Source organism: Euwallacea similis, chromosome 16 (assembly GCF_039881205.1).
Source record: "Euwallacea similis isolate ESF13 chromosome 16, ESF131.1, whole genome shotgun sequence".
Classification (NCBI taxonomy): domain Eukaryota; kingdom Metazoa; phylum Arthropoda; class Insecta; order Coleoptera; family Curculionidae; genus Euwallacea; species Euwallacea similis.
In genome coordinates this window covers 4,149,112-4,173,263 of record NC_089624.1, presented here as the reverse complement: position 1 = coordinate 4,173,263, position 24,152 = coordinate 4,149,112, and the positions used below count along the sequence as shown (strand labels likewise).

The 24,152-nt window shown below is 32.5% G+C and overlaps 5 protein-coding genes across 6 annotated transcripts; 4 read left to right on the top strand and 1 right to left on the bottom strand.

Moving 5' to 3' along the window:
- The first annotated feature begins 183 nt into the window (after nucleotides 1-183).
- LOC136414157 (serine hydrolase-like protein) lies at nucleotides 184-2,058 on the top strand. Its single transcript, XM_066398014.1, has 3 exons — nucleotides 184-492; nucleotides 959-1,428; nucleotides 1,484-2,058. The coding sequence occupies exons 1-3, from the start codon at nucleotides 444-446 to the stop codon at nucleotides 1,853-1,855; spliced, it is 891 nt and encodes a 296-aa protein (XP_066254111.1). The 5' UTR covers nucleotides 184-443; the 3' UTR covers nucleotides 1,856-2,058.
- Nucleotides 1,976-3,001, bottom strand: MED7 (mediator complex subunit 7). The gene is made up of 2 exons (XM_066398016.1): nucleotides 2,677-3,001; nucleotides 1,976-2,553 (listed from the first exon to the last, which is right to left on the bottom strand). Exons 1-2 carry the CDS (start codon nucleotides 2,863-2,865, stop codon nucleotides 2,080-2,082), a joined length of 663 nt encoding a protein of 220 aa, XP_066254113.1. The 5' UTR covers nucleotides 2,866-3,001; the 3' UTR covers nucleotides 1,976-2,079.
- Nucleotides 3,002-4,393: 1,392 nt separating this feature from the next.
- LOC136414115 (cytochrome b5-like) lies at nucleotides 4,394-6,231 on the top strand. 2 transcript variants are annotated; one of them, XM_066397942.1, is made up of 4 exons: nucleotides 4,394-4,619; nucleotides 4,953-5,081; nucleotides 5,246-5,337; nucleotides 5,736-6,231. In XM_066397942.1, exons 1-4 carry the CDS (start codon nucleotides 4,491-4,493, stop codon nucleotides 5,770-5,772), a joined length of 387 nt encoding a protein of 128 aa, XP_066254039.1. In that variant the 5' UTR covers nucleotides 4,394-4,490; the 3' UTR covers nucleotides 5,773-6,231. The 2 variants fall into 2 exon arrangements, with proteins under 2 accessions (XP_066254039.1, XP_066254038.1); XM_066397941.1 differs by having other exon boundaries at nucleotides 4,397-4,619; nucleotides 5,733-6,231.
- Nucleotides 6,232-11,950: 5,719 nt separating this feature from the next.
- LOC136413972 (tigger transposable element-derived protein 4-like) lies at nucleotides 11,951-12,812 on the top strand. Its single transcript, XM_066397746.1, has 2 exons — nucleotides 11,951-11,971; nucleotides 12,108-12,812. Exons 1-2 carry the CDS (start codon nucleotides 11,951-11,953, stop codon nucleotides 12,810-12,812), a joined length of 726 nt encoding a protein of 241 aa, XP_066253843.1.
- A 20-nt stretch (nucleotides 12,813-12,832) lies between these two features.
- On the top strand, nucleotides 12,833-13,507 carry LOC136413971 (tigger transposable element-derived protein 4-like). The gene has a single exon (XM_066397745.1). It carries the CDS (start codon nucleotides 12,833-12,835, stop codon nucleotides 13,505-13,507), a length of 675 nt encoding a protein of 224 aa, XP_066253842.1.
- Nucleotides 13,508-24,152: the final 10,645 nt, after the last annotated feature.

Sequence of the window (24,152 nt, the reverse complement as noted above, 5' to 3'; positions counted from 1 at the left end):
GGTAACCCAAAATTAATAAATCATATATCTATCTTCGTCTTAAGTTCACACGTTGGAAAGGTTGAGGAGAGACAAAAAATAATTCAAGTAATTCTCTTTAGGGAAAATATATAATTGTCATCAATGTCATTGAAGTTTTCTTTAACAATGTCTTCAAAAATTGATATTGATATGTAAAGTAATGATTTAGTACATTTTGATAATTAATCGTAATTAGCTATTATTATTGCTACACAACATATGAGGACAATTATGAGTGTGTGATGTAATTGAACTTTACACTTTATCCTATCGGACGAGGTACCAGATTTCTATTTTGTGAGAAATCACTATCACACTATATAGACGCTTTTTTATTGCATAAAAGTGAAATTGTGTATCTGAAAACGCATGTTTGTTAATAGCTTTTGTTCTCTGAAAGGTTTTCCACGCAAATCTTAAAGATGGAATTTCAGGAAATAGACATAGAAGTACCATGGGGTAAAATTGCTGGTAAGTATTTGTATTCAAAGATTAGGCCAAAAGTGTACAATTTTGTTGGTACTACAACTTTCATATTTATATCAAGTTATTAAGAGCATCATGATGACCAAAAATTGTGTGTTTGTTGATTGAAGTGTGATTGGCATTAAATGAATCTGTATCATTAGGTTGTCCCTTTGTTCATCTTAATATTATTTCCTATCTGTACTTATCTGAAACGTAAGTTTGAGAGTAACTACAATATTTAAATTTGTACAGAATATATCATTTGTTCTTCATACACATGTTTTCCCTTATTTGGGGGACTCCCTTCAGATAAGGTTAAGGATATGCTTGACTATGGATACGCCTATAAATGTATGGATCAACTTATTTACAGATTTATCTGACAGCGACTGTATGTTACAAACATTAGTTATTTTTGTGTTTTAAAAAAAATTAGATAAACAGAGCTCAAAACAGGTCTCTTTTTAAGCAAAATTATGGGGAAATCAAAATGACCAACCAGTCCTTACGGTCCATGGTTTAATGGACAATGCTGGCAGCTTTGATAGTCTAATACCATTGCTTCCAAAATGCTTCTATATCTGTATAGACCTGCCAGGGCATGGAAAGTCTTCCCATTTGCCACCATTCCTACCAATACACTCAGATGACTACATGATAACCTACACTATTGTAATGCAGCACTTTAAAAAGGACAAGTTTATTATTATGGCTCATAGTTATGGTGCACAGATTGCTATATTGTATGCCCAAATTTACCCAGAGAAGGTAGAAAAATTGATTATGTTAGATTCAACGTATTTTATCACAAGACCAGTGAAATATTTTAAAGATGATTTGGAGTACACATATGATTTCCTTTTGAAACTTCACACTAAGCAGAAGAAGTTAAAGCCGCCTGCTTATACTTATGAAGAGGGAGTTAAAAAGATTATGATGGTAAACTTTTATTAATAATAGTATTTTTAACTAATTCTGATTGTTTACTTTTTAGCAAAGACCATTTCCACTAACAGAGCAAGCAGCTAGAACTCTAGCGAAAAGAGCGTTAGTGCCAATTGAAGACGACAAGTACACCTTCTCAATAGATCAAAGGTTAAAGGCTGTCATGAATTCAAGGAATGATATAAACTATGCAATTAAGACATTGAAGAGTTTTCCAGTTATGTGCCCGGTTTTAATTATTTTTGCAAAAGATAATTATATGCAAAGATACCTAATGCAATCCATGATAACTTTTTATAAAAGGCAAAAGAACTTTACTATGAAAATGATACCTGGGAACCATGATGTACATCTGGATAAACCAGAGCTAGTTGCACCTTTAGTTACCAAATTTTTAAATGAACAGAAAAGCAAGCTTTAATGTCTCTGTATTGAAATGGTTTGTAAATACAAAAAATACCATAAATATTTTAGGTTATGTTAAAACAAATGGTCAAGTAAAAATTAAATCCCAGATGGTTTAAATAACAACAATCTGTGATACTTTTTGTATTATTTCATTACTTTGTATACAATACTTGGTACATATTAATACAGAATATATTTTACACAGATATAATTAAATATTATTTTTTCTCTAAAATCTTACAACATTTTATCTGCAATACTGCACATAATTCTGTCCCTAATATCACATGGATCACTATTAGCATCACTCTTATCCATCTTTTCCTGTCTCATAATCAAGTCAGTTTCAACCATAATCTTTGAATCCAAGTCCATTGGCTCTGGCAGATTCTGAATGGCTTGTTGCAAAATTTCCATAACTTTATCTAAATGTTTCTGAAACCGATTGGCGGTTTCAATCCTTTGCCTCTTCTGCAATTCCATCATAACACGCAGAGTTTCCCTTGCCTGGTGTGGACGAAATTCATTCAACAAGTGGTGGATATGGATGAACAGCAGACTTAAATCCTCAACTTTCTCAGTTCTCTTTGGGGATTCTGGGCAGTTTACCAAAAGGTCAAGTAAATCTAGAAAGTTTGCCAGTAAAGAATGATTCAATTTCTTCAGTTCTCGTCTGCGATCAAAGTGTTGGGGGTATAATCGTTTGATGCCCTAAAGAAGAATTATATTGAGCAAGACAATCTTCCGCTATTAGTTCACTATATAAGTTTGTGGTCAATGAAAAGTATTGTTAAAATATCTGTAACAGGATCCAAAAATGCATCAAATTTATACCTGACTCTCAAGGGGTCGTATAATGCTATCCTCTGTGTTGAAGGTGTTCCCAAACATATGATAGGTGTCCTGAATCGGTGGTGGAGGTTTTGGAGCTCTGCACCTTCGAATGATTTCATCGGTATACTGATTCACATACTGCATTGGAGGAAGAGGCAAGGAGCTCACTTGAATTGTATCAGAAGACATTTTGCTTCTGTTTTTTAGTTTAATACAAAATACAGTAAACTATTCACTAATGTATCATTTATTTTTGTAATTTAATATTTTAACAGTTTCTTAACCCATAAATGAAAAACAATAACAAATAAAATGGTTGATTGAAATGTAAGCCAGCGTTGCCAGATTTTAAACTCGGAAATCAGTCAATTTGCTAAAATTATTGAACTTGTCAATAAATGTCATGTCATGCGTTATAGTTGTAAATATTGACTAGTTTGAAATAATTTTCAGATAGCAAATTAGAGTTATAGTCAATTTTTATTTAATGTAGAATGTTATGATTTTACGATCTGGCAATGCTAGTAGGTTCTTTGATAGTGGCGACGATAAACGTCGGTAGTCTGAAACTGACATCTAACACATAAAATGATTTGTGAATGAGAGATGCTGACATCTATCGGTATCCTTCGCAATTGTAACAAATCGATTTTTCAAATTTCCGGCATCAATTTTGAATTTTGAATGTAACTCAAATGAAACCTGTGGCATTGCTATAAAACAATCAGAAATAATATTTCATCAAGTATAAATTTGATTAGTACATAGTATATATTAGTAAAAATTTAATAGTCTCTCCTAGCAATTTTATTTTTAGTTTTACCAGTACTGCATTGTTTCGCATAGTATGTGTACATTGGATGCAAATTTCCATCTCCAAAGTATACAGATACAAACCAGCACTAATCTGAAACGCGGTAATCCCCCTCCCAAATAACTATATGGAAACTACTTTTTCCGAGTTTTCTGGATTTAAATCCTTTACGCAAACACGAGTTCCTCTTGTTCGAGGGTTATTCTCGTATATGTATCTGCCGCAAGGCTGCTTGAGTAAATAGTAAATCTATTAGGCCTGGATAATGTTGTGGATATGACGCTAGAAGAAAAGAAACGGGGTTGTTTTGAATAAGTATCTACGTCATGAATAGGAGACCCACGTGCCTTATTCCACAGATACGAAGAACCGAAATTAGAATTAGTATTTAGGAATGATTAGTTAACTGCATACACAGGTAGTACGCATTGAGTAAGGCGATAAAATTCCCCCATTATTATTCTTCGATGACTTGCAGTTTTGCTAGAATTGGCAAGACTCAAATGCTTGCTAATATAATAAGTTTAAATGACAATAAACGCCGAAACAGAGTCCTTATTTCGATTATAACATAATGAATTTGCATTCATTTGCAGACTTAATAGCTACCTAAGAACAAAACTGCCAAACCTACTGAAAACCGAAAGCCAGTAAGTATCTATTTGGAAAACTTTGGGAAACTTTTCACGAAAGAGATTTATTTGGGCTTCCCTTTTTCAATTGCCTTCTATTTCGCTATTTACCCCGAAATGCCTATTACGCGACCTTCATTAATATTTCAGATAGCAAGTTGGAAAATATGAACAGGTTTTGTTATCTAGAATTTGGTTAAAATGCAATTTAGTGGGAATTCTTACATACAAGTCCGGACCTGGAAATTCAACGCTTGTAAATATATAAAACAACAATTATAACGATAAATAATTCAGACGACTTTAAATTCCCCGTCGCGACATATAAATCCAGCAATAAAAATTTCTTTTCCTAAAAGTGTTGCAAAATGACTCAAGATGCAGAAATTAAATATTTCACCCTCGAGGAAGTGAAAGTTCACGACGGGAAGCAAGATCCTAAAGTTTGGTTTATTTACAAGGATAGCGTCTATGATGTTACTGACTACTTAGACGATGTAAGTATTTTACATTTTAAAATATTCGGAAGCTGCTAATGCAAGCTAATATCCAGATAGAAAGGAGGTTAAAAATGTTTTAAAATAAATTAAAGAGATTGTACTTTATCAGTGTTTTCAAACAGAGAATTTTCTTGAACTCAAATATGATATTCGTAATTACGGAATCGTGTTCATATTGAGAAATCTCAGAATCTGGGTAATTCCTTTGTACGTGGAAGTTATTGACAAATAAAGCAACCAGTTGAATGTCGTTAATTTAAATTTTAATTATAAATTGAGACATGGAATCAGGAACGTACGAGATTTAAAATAATTTATTAATTGTTTAAGCATCCTGGGGGTGGCGATCTCATAACTGAATACGCAGGAAGGGATGCGACTAAGGGTTTCGACGATTTCGGACATTCCTCAGACGCAAAGAAACAATTGAAGTGTTATAAAATTGGGGAGATAGTAGAGGTAGGATTAACTTAAACTTAATTTATTATAGTACATGCTTATAACAGATTGAAATGGAATTAACAAGCTCCTGTTTTAATGAGGCTAAACCACTCTTTTCAGGGCGGTATTATAGTGGACGAATTTTTTAAATTAATTTAATTAACATTTGAATGGTGTTTTAGGAACAAAGAAAAGGCAAGAAGAAAAATCCAACCAAAGTTGCTGCTGGAGGACCGACGGTTAAAACGGTATCCCCAGAAAAGCCACCAGCAAGGTCAGAAATGTTCATTTTCGCTAAAAAAACTATAACTACATATTTGTTTGGTTACTTCGTTATTAGCCCTCTGCAAATTGATTTTAAAAAACTCTACTTATTTCAGTTAGAAGAAAATCCTGCGATTCATTATTCGGTTTAAGAAATTTTACGTGGTGATTCATTTTTGCAAAAATGTATTCTATGATTTGCTTTATCAAATATTGAAAACATTTTTCGATATTTCAGACGCCGATAAATATTTCTTAACAGGAAATATTAATTGTAGAAATTAATTGCAATGGAATTAACAAAGTTCCTGTATTTGTACATTTCACGAACTGCTCATTCATATCAATTAAATTTAAGAAATTAATTTTTCATTTAAATTGTTCACATTTTTCGTTTTTCCTCAGAAGCTGCGTCAACATCGTCACTTGCGGTCTATGTGGATAAAATCTTTTTTAGTATCAGCTTTGGGAAGAATTTGTGGATTATTACAAGTCGTAACTGTGATTTATAATTTATTTATTTATTTCTTAATAATAATTATCTGTTTAGAATACATGCAAAATTTTCTATGAAGGTCTTTGTGACTAAAAATCTATAATAAGTACATGATTTGATATACACACGTGAAACCATATCATATTACATTATATTCGCACGTAGCTGATAATCTTCTATCTAAATTGTTAGGCATAGGATTACGGGAAATTACACAATTAATAGGCACTTAACGAGTGTTAAGTTTTGTGTATGAGTATTTATAAAGGACTATAAATCTCAACTACTATTAATGAGCTAAAAATGGAGAATTTTATTATTTATAGAACAGGTATACAGTCAGTATATTGAAAATACTCTTATGAATGTAAAATTATTAGATTGTGTAATACAGACAGTTCTTTTTAATGTTTTAGTTTTACTAATGATTCAATGGTAGTTAGAAATATGATTTAATTTGTTAACCAATTGATAACCAAAGAAATATTACACTTAGACTTGGAGGCGAAACGAATGATTTACTCACTTTAAATTAAGTACTAATCAGTTAATTTTTCTTTCAGTAATGCAATAGAAAATGACTCTCTTCTTTGCAGCCAATGTGTTCTTAAATTTTTTAGATGATTCATTTACCTATTTTTATAACTTGACTGTAAAAAAGCAATCGGTCCTGAAGTGAAGGTTGCTTGAATGCACGGTCACCCCCCATACACGACAACGCATCAAAAATGTATGTTGGTTGACCCATTTAAAATAAAACAGACGAGCTTGTGCCCAGGAATGTTTTTTTCTATAAACGCTGAGACACCTCAATTTTAGTTTTAAGGCGAACGACTTTGCGATAAAATTCATTTCCAAATTGTTTCACTCCTATGCGCTGTGATTACAACTCTTAAAATGTTAATAGGGATGATAGGACAAGTGATACATCATTTGAAAGGACTTGCTTCTCTGAATTTAGTGCAATAATTTTTTAAAAATTTTATCACGTTGTTTGAAAATAATTCAAACTTTAAATTGTGAAATTCATTTTTCCAACTTTAAGTTTGAATAATTGAAAAAACATTGTTGAAACATGATAAAACTTTTAAAAAATAAATGCACTGAAGTCAGGGAAGCAACGCCTTTCAAACGAAGTATCACTTGTCCTATCGCTTTTATTAACATTTTAGAGGTTGTAATCACAGTGCAAATGGGTGAAAAAATTTGGAAGTGAATTTTATCGCAAAAGATGTCTCCTTTAAAAATACAATTGACGTGTTTCAGCATTTATCAGTCTGTGCTCAGAAAAAAAATTTCCTGAGCACAGACTTGTCAGTTTAGTTTTCATGGACCACCTAGTACATACATACATATGTGACACCCTGTATATTTTTACATGTCTGGATCCTAAATTTAATTCTGAATCGATTTCTATTAGAGATCCCTATGCCTAAAATTAACGGTTTTGCCATAATTTGCGTTTTTTTTTATTATTGGCTAATAATATTCCGAAATATCTTAGTTGCGTTGGAAAAATATGACTCGTTCCCCGCGCTAACAAAAATTAAATTTAAAAAAAACAACAAAATTAATATATTAAGTATATTTTAACAAATGTTCTATATGTCCACCATTTTGTTGTGAGCAAATATGAATTCTTTTTAAAAATGAATCATGTACCTTTCTTAAAGTTTGCACATCAATCGCCTGGATTATAGTTCTAATTCTATTTTTCATATCTTCTTTTGTTGTAGAAACAGTTTTATACACTTCTTCTTTTACATATCCCCATAAAAAGAAATCCAATTTAGTTAGGTCAGACGATCTAGCTGGCCAATTAATAGGTCCTCCCCTTCCTATCCATTTATTTTCAAAAATGGTATTTAAATATTCTCTTACTGAATGACTAAAGTGTGGCGGAACCCCATCTAATTGCAGCCACATGAGTCTAATTGTTCCTAATGGTAGTTCTTCTAAAGACTCCTCAAAACCATTTTGCAAAAATTGTAAAAATGTATCTCCATTAATAGAATTTTCGAAGAAATAGGGACCTATTATTTTAGTTCCAAGAATCCCCGCCCATACGTTCAATGTCCACCGATGTTGATGATTCAGGAGCTTAAAAAAATGTGGATTTTCTTTATAATAATAATGAAAATTATGTTTACTTACAAATCCATTGCTGTGAAAAGTTGCTTCGTCGGTAAACAAAACCGTATTAAAGAAGTTCGGATTACGCTGATTCTCTTCTATGGCCCAATTACAAAAATTTAATCGATTAACAAAATCATTATTATTAAGCTCTTGAAATAACTGAATATGGTATGGATGAAACTTAAATTTTTTTGCTATCCTATTTATGGTAGACTTGGAAATACCAGTTTCTAAATCCAGGCGCCGGCAAGAATTATGAGGGTTCTCAATTAAACTTTGAAGAACTAAAAGTTCGTTTTCTTTATTTCAAACGTTTTTCTTCCTCTGGTTATTCTTCATGTAATTAACATTTCCCGTTCTCTCAAATCGTTCTTTGAGCTTCTTCAAAGTTGAAACATGAGGTAGTGATTGTTTGTTGTTTGGAAATTTTTACCGATGTATCTTACTTGCTAATAAGCAATTTCCGTCACTAGCTCCAAGCGCATAAACCATTTGTATTAATTCATTTTTAGAAAAATTCATTTTTTTAAATCAATAAATAATTACTAATCAACTTATTAAGCCAAAAAAATCAACTAATTAACCAAAAGTTAAAGAAATGACAAATCAATATTTGTTTGCTTAAACTGAGATAGTCGTTTGTTAAATAATATAAAATGTCATTTATAGAAGCAGCCATATTTTTCCAAGGCAACTAAGATATTTCGGAATATTATTAGCCAATAATCAAAAAATCGCAAATTATGGCAAAACCGTTAATTTTAGGCATAGGGATCCTTAATAGAAATCGATTCAGAATTAAATTTAGGATCCAGACATGTAAAAATATACAGGGTGTCTCATTTAAAATAATCGACTTTTTTGCTTTCAAAGTTCTTCAAATGCGACATTTTTTTTGGACACCTTGTATAATATTTATAAAAACTTTTCCTGCCAACCTAATCTATTATGTCTGGTTAACATGTCGACAAAGTTTCACAAAGCCAACTTTGATAACAGCTAAGAATTTTACATTTTAATGGAATGGTGTTTTGGCAATTTTTTTCTTTTAAATCAAAATATTTCAATAACGGTTAGGTTTAGGTGTAGGGAAATCTAATAGTTATTTGATCAGTTTAATGCCTGGAATCTAAAAGTGCAAAAATATACATAGTGTTCCATTTGAAATAAAGAAGTTTCATATTGCACAAGCTTTATGCTGAACCCTGTATAAACGAAAATATTTTTAGTTTGTAGTGTTGAAAAAATAAAGTCTGTTTTGTCTTTACACTTTTTCTCTAAGCTTAATAGTTATTAAGTTATCCTCCGCGAACATCTTAGTGGGACACCCTGTATATATACAGTGACCTGCAGAAAGTACACACCAATGAGATGTTTTTAAAATTTATTAGAAAATGTTATTCTTGATAAAAGTTTATAATATTGTTTGTATTTTTTAATCCTCTCTGAAATGAAACTGGCATATTAAATAAATATACGGGGTAAATCATAAAAAATTTCAAAAAAGTGTTTTATGGAACGGAAATTAGAAACTTCATAGTTGTGTTTATCTTTTAATTCTAAATCACTTTTCATAATACATGTTTCCTCTAAAATAAAAAATAAAGGTACTTTACTCATAAGCCATTTTCATAATTTTCGAATCTCCCCCATATGAAATGAGATATACAAATTTTGTAAACTGCGTTTTGAGTTTGGAGGAATATACAAACTTTTACCAAGAATAATATTTTCTTATAAATTTAAATTAAAAAAATCTCATATGGTGTGTACTTTCTGCTGGCCACCGTATATACACACCGTATATAACTCGGCAACTGCAAATTTTTGACATAAGACCCTTTATATAAACTGATCTTAAAATTTGGCGATAAATCCGGAAATTATTAAAAAATTGGGGGGTTCCGTTTAAAAAAATATTATTTTGGTTCTACCACACTTTTATGACGTATCCAAATTATTTGAAAATAATTTTAAAATTAGTATCTCTTAATAACCAAAAACTTTAATATGAAACATTTCCGTCTAAAAGTCATATTTACTGAGATATCGCACTTTGACGCACTAATGAGCAACACTGTATAGGTTTTGCCTATGCTGGTGTAGCAGACCTTGTGAAGGCAATGGTAATAATTGACAGGACAATGAGATAAGAGAATACCTAAGAAGATAATAGATGAGCAAGAAGATAACAAAATTGAGGATGTAGGGGGGTATCTGCTGAAAAAATATTTCTTCTGAATGAGGAACTTTTTTGATATATATTTTCCTACAATTTCAAAATATATTCCGCATTTTAATTTACGTATACAGTAAGTCCCAACTTGACTTTTCATAAACTGGGATCTCAAAAAACATAGAAGTTACAAAGCCGGTTAAATGGGGAAAGTTTTAGTCTAATATGTTAGAAACTTAGTGACGAAAACGAAGGGGCTTTACTGCTCAGGCTATGAAAACTTTTTTGAAGCAGCGTTTTAAGTGCAATATGTCTGTGAAGTGAAATTTCAAGTCAATGTTTCAGTTCTCTGTATCCATTATTACCTTTTATTTGTCTTATGTCTGGCATGTGTATGCAGTTCTAAAAAAGTTAATTTAAAATTACCTCTATTACTCAGATGAGAGAAAAATTGGCATGCTGCATATTTCAATACCAATAAAAACACTAATGCTGATGTTTCTGTGTTGTGCCAAAGAACAATTTTAAAAACAGACCAACATTAAGACATGATTTAGTTTCTAGTCACCTTTTTAATTTTAATCCCTTGTTCTTTTGTGTTGTGTTTCGTTGTTTAGTTTACTTTTCTCGTTACGTCTTTGTTTGTTGTAGTAAATAGATGATTTAGTAATAATTTAAAGCACAGTCTACATAATTAAATTTTTTCATGTACAATTTACATGATGCTTTAATACTGTGTTGGCATATCTGCAGACACAGTTTCATATTTCAAATACGTAGATCTGTTGTATGGCCTAATCTTAAAAAGTATACTTATTTTTTCCCCATTTTCTAAAATGGTAAGATAGTCTTGAAAAGGTCGTTATACATGGTCGAAGAACATTTTTTACCTCACATAAAAAACTAAAAATTGATGATGGTTCTAAAAAATCAGACCTTTATATTGAAATTTTGATTTTACAGGCTCTATGTCGAGAAAGACATATTCGTCAAAATGAAATAATCAACAAAACTTGGGTCACAAAAGCATTTTGTCGAACACTAATGCGGACATGTTAAAATATAGTCCATCTAGAAACTGTCTGAAAAAAAGAAAACTCAACTGTAATTATTCAGTATATACTTTTATTATTTGAATTATAAAATGATAGCAAATACTTCATCTCATTTACTTGTATAATCTCCATTTTCCATTCTTTAAACACTTAACTCTTATGACGGCCGTGATCGATTTTAATTGTGATATTTTTTAATCATTAGAGTGGCGGTGGATTAAATTTTAAATCATATATGCAAAATCATTTTAATATTTAATTAAGTACCTATGTCCTCCGGACGTACATAATTTTAACCAACTACAGTAATGTTCGCTTATAACGAACCCGCTTATAACGAACTTTCGGTTATAACGAACTAATCTATGAAGTACGAACTCAAATACATTTAAACGTATGTTATTTTTGTCATTTATAACGAACCCGCTTACAACGAACTTTCGCTTATAACGAACCTTAAATTTTTAGAAGAATAGAAAAACTTTACGGTTATAACGAACTTAACGCGGGATTTTACCGAAATCCCAAAGAAGAAAAGTAAACAATTCTCGGGGAAAGTCCAAAATCGTTTGAAGCAAATTGCTGACACAAACGACACAGTTGTTCCAGTATATTGATAGCGTTCAAAGAATTCGTTCGTTAAAAAAATCATGAGTTATATCATTAAAAAAAAAAACGTAAAGCTTTAACTTTAAATTGTAAATATGACATTGTTAAACGGTTGCAGAGACATGCCAAACAGAGTGAAATTTGTTTAGAAATGGGATTAAGTAAATCAACGGTAAGAACAATAAAATATGCAATGTTCACAGATATTTTTTTTGTTATTCCAGTAATTTTCCGGCTTTGTAATAAATTATGTAATTTGAAATAGCATTAATACGAATTAAAATTTGACTATACATATGTAATTTTAGGTTGCAACAATTTGGAAAAATAAAGAAACAATCCTAAAAACCTTCGAAAGTGGACAACATTCAAATGTAAAAAAAATCAAAAAGCCCAATAATTATGAAGTTGACCAAAGACTCTTAAAATGGTTTTCTCAACAAAGAAATAATAACGCAATTGTTAGCGGTGCTATATTACAATCAAAAGCTGAAGATTTTGCAAGTAAGGTGTCCGGAAACCAGGAACCGAAATTTAATAGAAGCTGGATCGAAAGGTTCAAAAGAAGGCATAATATTACGAGTGGAAGAATTGCTGGAGAATCGACTTCAGTTGATATGAACATTATAGATGACTGGCTGCAAAACAAATGGCCAATAATTAGGTCAAACTTTAAGGATGAGGACATCTTCAATGGAGATGAAACCGGTTTATTCTTCAAGCTTACACCTGATAGAACACTAAAGTTTAAAGGGCAAACCTGTGAAGGTGGAAAGCTTTCCAAAGAAAGAATCACTATATTTGTTGTAGCGAATTTGACAGGATCCGAAAAAAGAAAGTTATTGGTAATTGGAAAATCTAAAAACCCTAGATGTTTTAAGAATATTGTACAATTGCCAGTAACTTATAAGTCCAATAAAAGGGCATGGATGAATTCAGAGATTTTTATAAATGCATTACGTGAATGGGATGAAGGGATAATTGTCCGGCTCATCCCGATGTTAAAAATTTGATGTGGATTACGTTAGTGTTTATGCCACCAAACACTAGTTCTAAATTACAACCCATGGATCAGGGTGTTATCCATAGTCTAAAGAGTCATTATCGACGACTCCTCCTCTCGGAAATGATATCTTGTATGGATAGTGGTAAGGAAAAATTTATTATTACTCTTTTGGATGCAATACGCTTTATTCATATGGCATGGCAAAAGGTGTCAAAGCAAACGATTAGAAATTGTTTTCGACATGCCGGTTTTCTCGAAAATGAGAATTTTGATTCAGATGATGACTTACCATTAGTCGAATGGCTTAAAAAAAATCAATGCAAAAATAAAACCGATATTCAAGAGGATTTTCTTCAAACCAACAACGATTTTCATGAATTTGTTCATGTGGATGACAATCTTGTGAGCGTTGAGTTTTTAGACGATAATGCCATTATTGCGTCTGTGTCTTCTGCATCTGACACTTATGATGATGATGAGGAAGACGAAGATGCAGCATATGAGAATAATGAAATAATATCCGTTCCTACAACCACAGAAGCACTTCGATATGTTTCTAGTATTCGTCAATTTCTTCAATCGCGAAATACTCCACAAAATGTTCTCGATGGAATAGCCCATGTGGAATTACATATAAATGAAATTCATTTTACCACAATAAAACAAACCAAAATTAGCGATTTTTTTCTTTCTAATTCCTAAAAAGTGTTGTTAAATTTAACAAATATGTATTATTTAAATTGGTTACTAGTTGAAGAATGTTACTTGTTGACTTTTTTAAAATATATATGTATGTAAATAAAGTGAGTTATGTATTAATTAAAAAAACAATCATAACACCATTTATTGCTTATAGCGAACTTCGGTTATAACGAACTATTTACTACGGTCCCTTGGGGTTCGTTATAAGCGAACATTACTGTATTTTTCAAACACTCTGTATATTATTTGAATAAAAAGGACATATGTAACTTTATATTTTACCACTTATAGAAATCAATCTTCATAGAACACTAACATTAAAAAAAATTCTTTGCGTCATTTGGGAAATATTTCATTTCAGATTTCGACGCCGGGAAGAGTTAACTAAACGCCCAGGTACACCTACAATTAGGTTATCGCCATAAAATTCGGTGATGGTGATCCAGACCTGTTAAATTGACCGAACCAAATCTTCTTTATTATTTCGAGGCGCTGCTCGTTAAATTTAAATTTTTATTAGTGCCCATAAGTTTTCAGTGGGACTAAGATCTAGTAAAGCTGCTGGCCATGGAATTGTTGTCAATTGGTGTTCTTGCATCCAAGCTTGAGTATAAGCAGAATTATAGACATTTTGTATTATCCTGCTGAAAACGTTACTTCTCTGAATATAAAGCGTGAGCAGTTTCAACAAGAAAACTATTTAGAATGTCACAATACCGTGTATTATTAACGGTGCCATCAACTATGTAGAGAGATGTAGCACCACGCTAAGATATTGCTCTCCAAACCATTATTTTAGTGAGAAATTTATAAATTAGAACGGCAATATTTTCTCTTGATAAAATTTTTAGGTGATTTGCTCCAAGCTAGAAACAACTGTCGTGGAATATAAAACCATTACTAAAATTATCTTCGCAAAAACGTTGATAAAAATCTATTCTTTGTTATCTTTGTCTTTATGGGGATTTTTTGATTTTCTTCACATATAGTTTTATCTTTTCAGTGACGTGCAGACAGCTTCTGGACACACTTTTATTTTTCGTTGGTATCAAAATTTGTTAACCTATTTTCGAAATCCTTGGTGTAGATTTTGCTCCTAAATCCCTTTAAATTTGGTTTGGTTCTATTTCACGAAACTGCAATTTTATCAAAAATGATAAGATTTTCGACAAATTTTCAAGGGGAACAAAAGTTTTAGAATAAAGTTGGTAATCAAAGGTGTTGCTCATTTATTAGTTATTTTACAGATAAAAAAATCCCAACACTTTTAGACCTTACTTTACTCCTAATCCAATCCTTATTGACCATCCATCAATTTCACAATTCTGCCAATTAAAAATGTTAATGAGAATAAAACATCTTCCAAATTTGGTTGCGTTGTGATGGTGCATTACTGAAATATGCCGTGTATTAGAAATTTATAGGTCAACTTCAGAGGTCAATATCTCCTCAACTATTAATCATAGAAAAAAAATCAACAAATCATCATATTTTGAGGTCCATACACGTACCTGCTCTGTATTAATTCGGTTACGAAACACCTAGTATATTAAAATTGAGAAAAATATAAAATTCCGGATACTTTCTAGACAGACTAATAGTTAAGGCATTGGAATACAGGGTGTTTTAAAAAAAGGGTTAAGGGATGAAGGTTGTGATCCCTTGGCTCGTTCTAAGAAAAAATTTCCTATTAATATTGGTCCGCAAAAGCACCGTCTTCGAGATACATTGTGTCAAAAAAAGATTTATCAAAAAAAAACAAGATCAAAAACAGTTTTAACTTGATTTCCTTACTTAAAGAAGATGTTCTACATGTCCACCTGCCATTTGCACAGAATTCACATCTTCGCCGAAAAGAAGCTCTTATTCTTTCAAACAACGCTGGATTTTGTCTAATTGCTTGGCATTTATTTTTTATTCGCTGCTGTAGTTCATCCACATTATTAATTGTCCTTGAATATACCAGTTGTTACCAGTTACTAAATAACATTTGCAACATTAGATTTCTATGAACAGAGAGCAATAACAACAAAGACAGCTACACTGGTATTCTTTATTTTGACACCCTGTATCTCGAAAACGGTGCGATTGCAGATCCATGTTAACAGGATTTTTTTTCTTAGAATGGGCCAAGAAATCACACCCTTTATTACTGAACCCTTTTTTTAAGACACCCTGTATAGGTTTAAAAACGGAAAAAATTTGTACTTATGAATTTCATGTAGGGTACCTTCAACCATGAAAATTTTTGGAAAACTTGCCGGTTATCATGATACCGGAAGAACAATAACATATCTCTGAATGTTTCTAGGTGATTTCTTATAGTAACAATGGTATAACATACTAAAACTACCAAAACGACTTTATCTTATCATATTCGAATGGACAGAAGGCTCAAAACCAGTTGTTGGTTTAGAGGTTAAAGGTATATTAAAACTATACATCATTTAACAAGTTACGATGCCATATTATTTAATTTACCCCACAACAAATAGGGCTCATTCTTCATTCCGAATTGAATTTTTTACGAGTATAATCGAAGACTCATTTCATCTCTTTGGGTAAGGCTATTTTAATCCATCATTTTCTAATACGTTAATACAACCCACTAAACAAAAATTTTATTTCGATTATGGCTCCCACCTAAAACGCGAGTAACATTCCAGAAGTCTAATACGTAAGAAAGTATTTTTGAAACACGACTTGACTTTAAAACTCGCACACACGAAAGGCTCAGAAGTATATTTCCATTTATATCCAAGTAAAATGAGCGGCTTGTCGGGTCGTAATCCTTCATCCAAAAGCGAACGAAGAACATAAAACTTATTTTTAATAAGGCCCCACTGTGCAACAATGTGTCCAATTAGGGCTCAAAGTTTCGCTGCGAAACTTGGCTAAAAGTATGCTTATTATGTGGTAGAAAGCACGTCTCTGTTTAGGAGCGTGTGTTATGAAAACTATATTTTGTTTGAGGATGGTCCACAAATATTAATTTGATTTTGTTTGTATTGAGTCCAATTTATTGGATTTAGTATAGCGATTGGACTAGGGTTCCCTAGGCAACCGAAAACTTCTAGCCGAGGAAAATTATTTCGGATCCTCAGCTCTAATTTGTTATACCAGTAAACTTAGTGGCAAACTACGAGGACATCCTAAGGATTTTATTTATTAAATACTTGTTACCCTCTTGTAACTCCGTTGGTCTCTTCTGGGATTTAACTGCTCGACCAAGGTATTTTGCAAATAATTTCCAACTTTCGTCGATGATTAAATTAATATCGATTGCCAGCTCCATCCCTTATCCCTAGTCCACGCACTAGTTTCAGGTGAAAAGGTGTCTAAGAATTGAATTTGCCGACGTTTTCTACCTGATGGGAAGATCTAATACATACCTTCATCCGCAAACAATAAAATTATCCAGACTAAATTGACGTCACGGAACGTGTCATAAAAATATGTGTTCGAGCTAATTCCATAAAAGTAGCTCAAACAACTTACCCCTGATAGGCTTTCGATTAAACTGTCTGCCATAAACGTGCCCGCGGTTCGGCACAATTAGAAGGATTTAAGTATCATTTGGAACGCAAATATTTTCACACATGTTCCAGATTTGGAATCCAGCGACTCCAGCGTGCACATTTAGAAATATGCCTTCTTGTTTGTACTCTTGTTGATAAAGGATTTGATGCAATTAAGATGAGAGTATCTCGGTAATTCCGTAATGTGAACGCTCTTATGATACAATCTGGATAAAGGCTTCTTATTGTCATCAGTCGTTGTTAGAGTTTCGAGTAAGACCGCTTAAGAATAATTTAATTATAATACTATAAACCACTTTACTTTATGACTACTCCTACATCTATGTCAACTACAATCAGGGTGTGGATATTTTTTTATACCCTTATTGCGGTTGACCGAGCGACGCGATGCGGAGATCGGTCAGCAATCGAGTGCGTTAAAACTTTTTCACGTGCTGGGTTCAATATTTTTGCTATGAGCGCATGTGTGTCAATTTTGATATATTCTGCAAGTTCAATGAGATATTGGCGTGTGATAAAATCTGTACGGGGTGGTCCACTTGAGATGGTCCCCTACCTTATCTCAAACACCGTAAGGTTTAGAAAACAAAGTTTGATATAGAAGTTATTCAGTTTTGCATGAGTTTTTATTTTTTAACAACTTCGAAGTTATAGGATGGTCCAGAATATCGTGGCGTGATAAAAATACATTTTTTACGTGGAATATCTTATATTTTGTTACGGATTCTAATTTTCATTGTATCTCAAGTGCCCAAACTTGATTTTTTTTAATGAGATATCACCACATATTTTTTTTGAAAATGAATTATTCTAATTCACTTTCAAATGATATACAATATACAGGGTACTCACGATAAGAGAGGCCAGTATGGGGATTTTCGAAACGGTAAAAGGTACAGATTTGTTTAAATGGAAGAACAGTTGTGTAATCAAGGGCCTAAGAAAATGGCGTTTAGAAATCGCCAAATAATTTTTTGGTTTTTGAGATATTTGAGAAAAATTGGATTTTCCGATTTTATATATATTTTTTTTGGCTGTAATATTAAACCTAGACCAAAACTGATGACACTTCTCTATAGCAACTTTTAATGCACTTTAACGTAGCATTGTCAATTTTTTAATCCGACGTTTCGTCATTGCGGAACCATCATCAACTTCATTTTTTAAATGCGGTCCGAATGTTCTGATATCAGATTCTGAATTCAACGATGTATGACATTTTGCAGCTTAATTACGTTTTGTCTTTTTTTGACCCTAAAGAGAAAAAAAATTATTGCGCACCCCTACATAGTTTTTTAATTTTTAAAAATAAATAATTAGCTATATCAATTAACAGTTTATGTCATTTAAGTGATGATGATCTTTATTAATAATTATTGAATACTTTTCAATGAGATTTCCAGAGAAGGTGATTAACACACATTCGAAAACAGCCTGGCCAGCGCGTTCACCCGATCTAGCTCCGCTTGATTTTTTCGTATGGGCATTTGTTAAGAATCATGTTTATCAACAAAATTTTGCTACAGAACAGGAACTGAAGGGGTTAGTTCTGGAAGCATTTTCCAGTATTACTCCACAAGCATTGATTAGGGTGTTAGAATCGACAGTTACAAGGTGTTATTTGTGCTTGGAAAGTAATGAAAATCTTTTTTGCTTTAAAGTTAGTTGTTTTGTTTGTATTCCTTTGTTGTTGTTTTTTTAATTTTTAGATGTTCTGTTAATAAAATTTTATTTGTACTTTGTTAATTCTATTAAATTAGTGCAGCCATCAGATTATCATTAAACACCTAAATGACATAAACTGTTAATTGATATAGCTAATTATTTATTTTTTTAAATTAAAAAACTATGTACAGGTGCGCAATATTTTTTTTTTGTTTAGCGCCAAAGAAAAGACTAAAACGCAATTAAACTGCAAAATGTCATACATCGTTGAATTCAGAATAAAAAGGGCTTTTAGAATCTGATATCAGAACATTCGGATCGCATTTAAAAGAATTAAGTTGATGATGGTTCCGTAATAACGAAACGTCGGATTAAAAAATTGACAATGCCACGTTAAAGCGCATTAAAAGTTGCTGTAGAGATCATCAGTTTTGGTCCAGGTTTAATATTACCGCCAGAAAAAAATAATATGTAAAGCCGGAAAATACAATTTTTCCCAAATATCTCAAAAACCAAAAAATATTTTGGCGATTTCTAAACGCCATTTTTTTATGCCCTTGATTACATTCAATCGTGTAACATTTTCCTATTCTTACATAAGATTTTTTAAAATTATTTGAATTTGAAATTTAAAAATTTTTAAAAATCCAAAACATACATACTTAACTTAACATAAATTGTCTTTTAACCTATATCATAAAATATAGGGGGTCCCATTTGAAAAAAAATATTTTTTAGCATTTTCGTATTGGTCTTGTTCAATTTATTTTGCAGACCACCCTGTAGATGATTATAAGAATCGAAATGGAGAAGAATGAAGTGCAATGTTTTGACGTTTTACTAGTAAAATTTTGTTGTTCTACCTTTGTTAGTTCCACTATAACAAATTGTTTTTACACAGAAGATTTTTGCCAATTTTGATATAAAACAATTTTTATCTTCGAAAGTTAACATTTTAAGGTAGCAGTATGTTTTATAAAGTTCACCTGAAATTCAACATAGAATCATAAAAAAAACATCATTCCACTTGAAATAGTAAAGTTGTTATCAATTTCCGGAAGTGCCGCCGTTTTAAAAATATTTTCAATCAGTACATCTTGGCCTCGAATGGCTACATACCAAATTTGAACTTTCTAGCTTCCGCGGTTCTCTAAATACTTCTAATGGGCACTTAGCTAAAGACACCCTGTATATGGCTGGTCCAATTGCTGTTTTTTAAATCGTAAACGTTACAAGTTCGATTGAATTGGACAAAAGTTGTCAAATTTGATGATAAGTTAAGGTCTCGAGGCACTGTTTCCAAAATTTGTTCGGTTTCGGAAGTATTAGGAAAAAACGCAATTTTGCCGAAAACGTTTTTTGTAAATAAACCGAAAACTAAGAGTTTTCGAAAAAGCTTTCTTACAACATTTTATTGGTTTTTAAATCTCTACACACTAATGTTAAGTTTTAAAAAATAACACTTTTAGTTTCTGAGATATCGACATTAATTGAAATTTTTTAAATGCGGACCTGGATTCAATTCAACAATGACCTGGATCATTAATTTAATTTCTTATTTCAACAGAGATACCTAATTTATTTTGTTCTACATTAGTTTTAGAATTTCGTTTTTTTTTCAATACTTCCGAAACCTAATAAATTTTGTCAATAGTGCCTCGAGATCTTAACTTGTCATCAAATTTAACAATTTTTGTCTAAGTTAACCGAACTTATACTGTTTACGGTTTAGAAGATAGCAATAGCGGCCATTTGGACCACCCTGTGTGTATAGGGTGTTTGGTTTACCGATGCACATCCGAAAAAGAGTGGTAGTAAGATGATTGTGAACGTATTTGGCCATATACAGGGTGTTTCATAAATATACCGACAAACTTTCAGAGGTTGTAGAACTCATAAAAACAAATATTTAGAACAAATAAAGTTAGATCCGAAATCGCTTCGTTTCCAAGGTACAGGGTGTTTAATTCCTTTTTTTAAAAATATTTTTTTAATATTAGGTGTACAACTTTGCTTCCGCCGTTTTTGAATAGATGTATGTAGCGGTAAGTAATGATCGAAATAAATAACCCCATGTGGGCATGCAGGAGCCTTGGGCACCTGTTAACATAACCTCATAAAAATATTAGTCTATTTGTGTCTTCATCATAAAGTTATTCGCAATTGAAAATGTCAGTGTACGAGCCAAATTCTCGTCATTTGCGGGAGGTTTTACTTTTCTGCTTCAATATGAAGAAATCTGCTGCTGAGGCTCATCGAATGCTCTCAGATACTTATGGGGAAGCCACTATTAGTGAAAGGACATGTCGTGAGTGGTTTCAGCGCTTCAAGAACGGTGATTTTCACGTCGAAGACCAACATAGCGGTGGAAGAAAGAAGGTTTTCCAAGATGCGAACTTGGAAGCATTACTTGACGAAGACTCGTGTCAAAGTCAACAAGAATTGGCACAATCATTGGGAGTGACTCAACAAACAATCTCAAAACGCCTCAAAGACATGGGAATGATTCAGAAGCAAGGATATTGGGTGCCGTACGAGTTGAAACCAAGAGATATTGACAGGCGTCTGTTCGCTTGTGAACAGTTGCTTGCAAGGCAAAGACGGAAGGGATTTCTGCATCGTATTGTGACTGGGGACGAGAAATGGGTTCATTACGATAATCCCAAACGCAAAAAGACTTGGGGATATCCCGGCCATGCTTCCACGTCGACGGCCAAACCGTCTATTCATGGTTCCAAAATCATGCTCTGTATTTGGTGGGATCAACTCGGCGTAATATATTATGAGCTGTTACAACCAACTGAAACAATCACAGGTGCTCTTTATCGAACCCAATTAATGCGTTTGAGCCGAGCATTGAAAAAGAAACGGCTGCAATACAACGAGAGACATGATAAAGTGATTTTGCAGCACGATAATGCTCGACCCCATGTTGCGCAAGTGGTCAAGAAATACTTGGAAACATTGAAATGGGAAGTCCTACCCCACCCGCCATATTCTCCTGACCTAGCTCCTTCTGATTATCACTTGTTTCGATCCATGGCACATGGGCTAGCTGACCAACACTTCCGGTCTTATGAAGAAGTAAGAAATTGGATAGAATCGTGGATCGCTTCAAAAGATGTCCAATTTTTTCAACACGGGATTCGTATGCTGCCCGAAAGATGGGAGAAAGTAGTGGCCAGCGATGGACAATACTTTGGATCCTAAAGGTATAATTAGTTTTTTACAATAAAATCGCGAAATTCGGAAAAAAAACGGCGGAAGCAAAGTTGTACACCTAATATTTCAAAAACGGTTTGAGATGCGGACATGAAATTTGGAACATGCTATGGCGGGATAAATGTGCATGTTCTGGAGTATGCAGACCATTTCCACCTACACCAGTGGCGTCCGTGCGGCCATTCAATGGGATGTTTTTGATTAAAAAAATGACACGCCACTGACTTTCTTTTTCTTGATATTCCATCAATTCTTAACAAAAAAGTCTCTTAGTATTTTATTGCCCAAGAGGCCGTTTTCAAGAAGAAAATAATTTCTCATTCATGTGCCTAGCAAAAACCAGTGTAGGTTTCCAAGTGTGATTTTTTTAAGGAGAAATTAATGTAGTTTTCTATAGGTAGTACATCGTTTGTCTTCATGTCTACTACCTCTATTAATAGAAAATTACATGAATTTCTCCTTAAAAAAAATCACACTTGGAAACCTACACCGGTTTTTGCTAGGCACATGAATGAAAAATTATTTTTTTCTCGAAAACGGCCACTTGGGCAATAAAATACTAAGAGGCCTTTTTTGTTAAGAATTGATGGAATATCAGGAAAAAAATATTCATATTAAAAAAAGTCAATGGCGTGTAATTTTTTTAATTAAAAACATCCCATTGAATGCCGCACGGACGCCACTGGTGTAGGTGAAAATGATCTGCATATTCCAGAACATGCACATTTATCCCGCCATAGCATGTTTCGAATTTCATGTCCGCATCTCAAACCGTTTTTGAAATATTAAAAAAAAATTTTAAAAAAAAGGAATTAAACACCCTGTATCTTGGAAACGAAGCGATTTCGGATCTAACTTTATTTGTTCTAAATATTTGTTTTTATGAGCTCTATAATCCCTGAAAGTTTGTCAGTATATTTATGAAACACCCTGTATACTATTATACAAAGTGTCTCGCATTTCGAGTGGGTTATTTTTCCGAATTTTGCTAAATTCGCTACTTATTTCCGTATAAATTACAATAAAAATTTAATTGAACATTTGTTGTGACTTTAGTTTTTTCGTATAAACTTGAACATGTATTTTATCGACATCAAACATCTAGTAATATCTACATATGGAAAAAAAATTGTGACCCTTTAAAATTTCAAAAATGAATTTCTCGATTATCAAGACTCGACTTTGTAAACGAATAAAACGAAAGATGTAAATGGAATAGTCGTTCAAATATATTTAAAAACTTCTTTGACCATTGCTGTTTCGAATGATGTATTGAAAGATGCAGACTTAATGTTCCATAAGGTATTTAATTAAAAAGAGAAAAAAATACAGAAGAAATGCATATGGCGATTTAACAAATTGAATAAATAATTAATAAGTAATTATTATTATGAATCTAGAATAAATTACAGAAGCCCTGTCTTGGGACCTCTATTGCTTGTTAATCATCGGCAAAAGCGTTTACAGTTTACTCGCGAACTTCTTCATTGGGCGGTTGAGAAATGAGGTGTAATACTCTTTACAAATGAATCCAGATTCAACAGATGCTCATCAGATGGGAGAAATAGACTTTGGAGAAGAGCTAATGAACATTTTGTAGAATGTTGTTTTTCCCCTAGGGTGCAATTTGGCGGTGGTGGCGTAATGGTGTGGGCAGGCATTTCCTTAAAGGCACATACAGAACATGTCACAATTTTTGGAGGTAATTTAAGTGGTGAACGATGCATTGAACTATGTTTAAAAGAACATGTAGTTCTATTTGCACCATTTGTCGATGGAAATGTTTGCTTAATGCACGACAATGCCCGTCTTCACATTATAAAGACAACACGAGCATATTAGGATAAAATTGGTATTCCTTTATTATCGTGGTTACTGGGGAGTCCAAATTGGAACCTGATAGAATATGCATAGGATATTCTAGGCCGACGTATTCGTCGTAATCATGCTGAGTTTCCATCTATAAATGATTCGGAACGAGCACTTTATGACGAATGGGAGCAAATCCCTCATGAAAAATTTGCTGCACTGATCAAAAGCATGTTCCAATTGTATGGACTCACGGATGATTAGGGTTCACAGAAGTAATACATATTAATAAAAATGTCATTTTTGATTAAAAAAATTTTGACAAAATTTTTTTTTTGTTGGCAGATTTGTAGACTTTTTTTTGTAATGTTGTTTTCTTTTTTCATCTTTAAATTTTTTCTTACTATATG

Bases quoted from the DNA above. Each gene is read 5' to 3' on its own strand.
- LOC136413972 (XM_066397746.1), top strand. From the start codon at position 11,951: ATGGGATTAAGTAAATCAACG. The intron at 11,972-12,107 runs GTAAGAACAATA...ATGTAATTTTAG, and splicing joins TGGGATTAAGTAAATCAACG to GTTGCAACAATTTGGAAAAA.
- LOC136414157 (XM_066398014.1), top strand. From the start codon at position 444: ATGGAATTTCAGGAAATAGACATAGAAGTACCATGGGGTAAAATTGCT. The intron at 493-958 runs GTAAGTATTTGT...TCTCTTTTTAAG, and splicing joins ACCATGGGGTAAAATTGCTG to CAAAATTATGGGGAAATCAA. The intron at 1,429-1,483 runs GTAAACTTTTAT...TTTACTTTTTAG, and splicing joins GAGTTAAAAAGATTATGATG to CAAAGACCATTTCCACTAAC.
- LOC136413971 (XM_066397745.1), top strand. From the start codon at position 12,833: ATGCCACCAAACACTAGTTCTAAATTACAACCCATGGATCAGGGTGTT.
- LOC136414115 (XM_066397941.1), top strand. From the start codon at position 4,491: ATGACTCAAGATGCAGAAATTAAATATTTCACCCTCGAGGAAGTGAAA. The intron at 4,620-4,952 runs GTAAGTATTTTA...TAATTGTTTAAG, and splicing joins TTACTGACTACTTAGACGAT to CATCCTGGGGGTGGCGATCT. The intron at 5,082-5,245 runs GTAGGATTAACT...ATGGTGTTTTAG, and splicing joins AAATTGGGGAGATAGTAGAG to GAACAAAGAAAAGGCAAGAA.
- MED7 (XM_066398016.1), bottom strand. From the start codon at position 2,865: ATGTCTTCTGATACAATTCAAGTGAGCTCCTTGCCTCTTCCTCCAATG. The intron at 2,554-2,676 runs GTATAAATTTGA...ATTCTTCTTTAG, and splicing joins TACGACCCCTTGAGAGTCAG to GGCATCAAACGATTATACCC.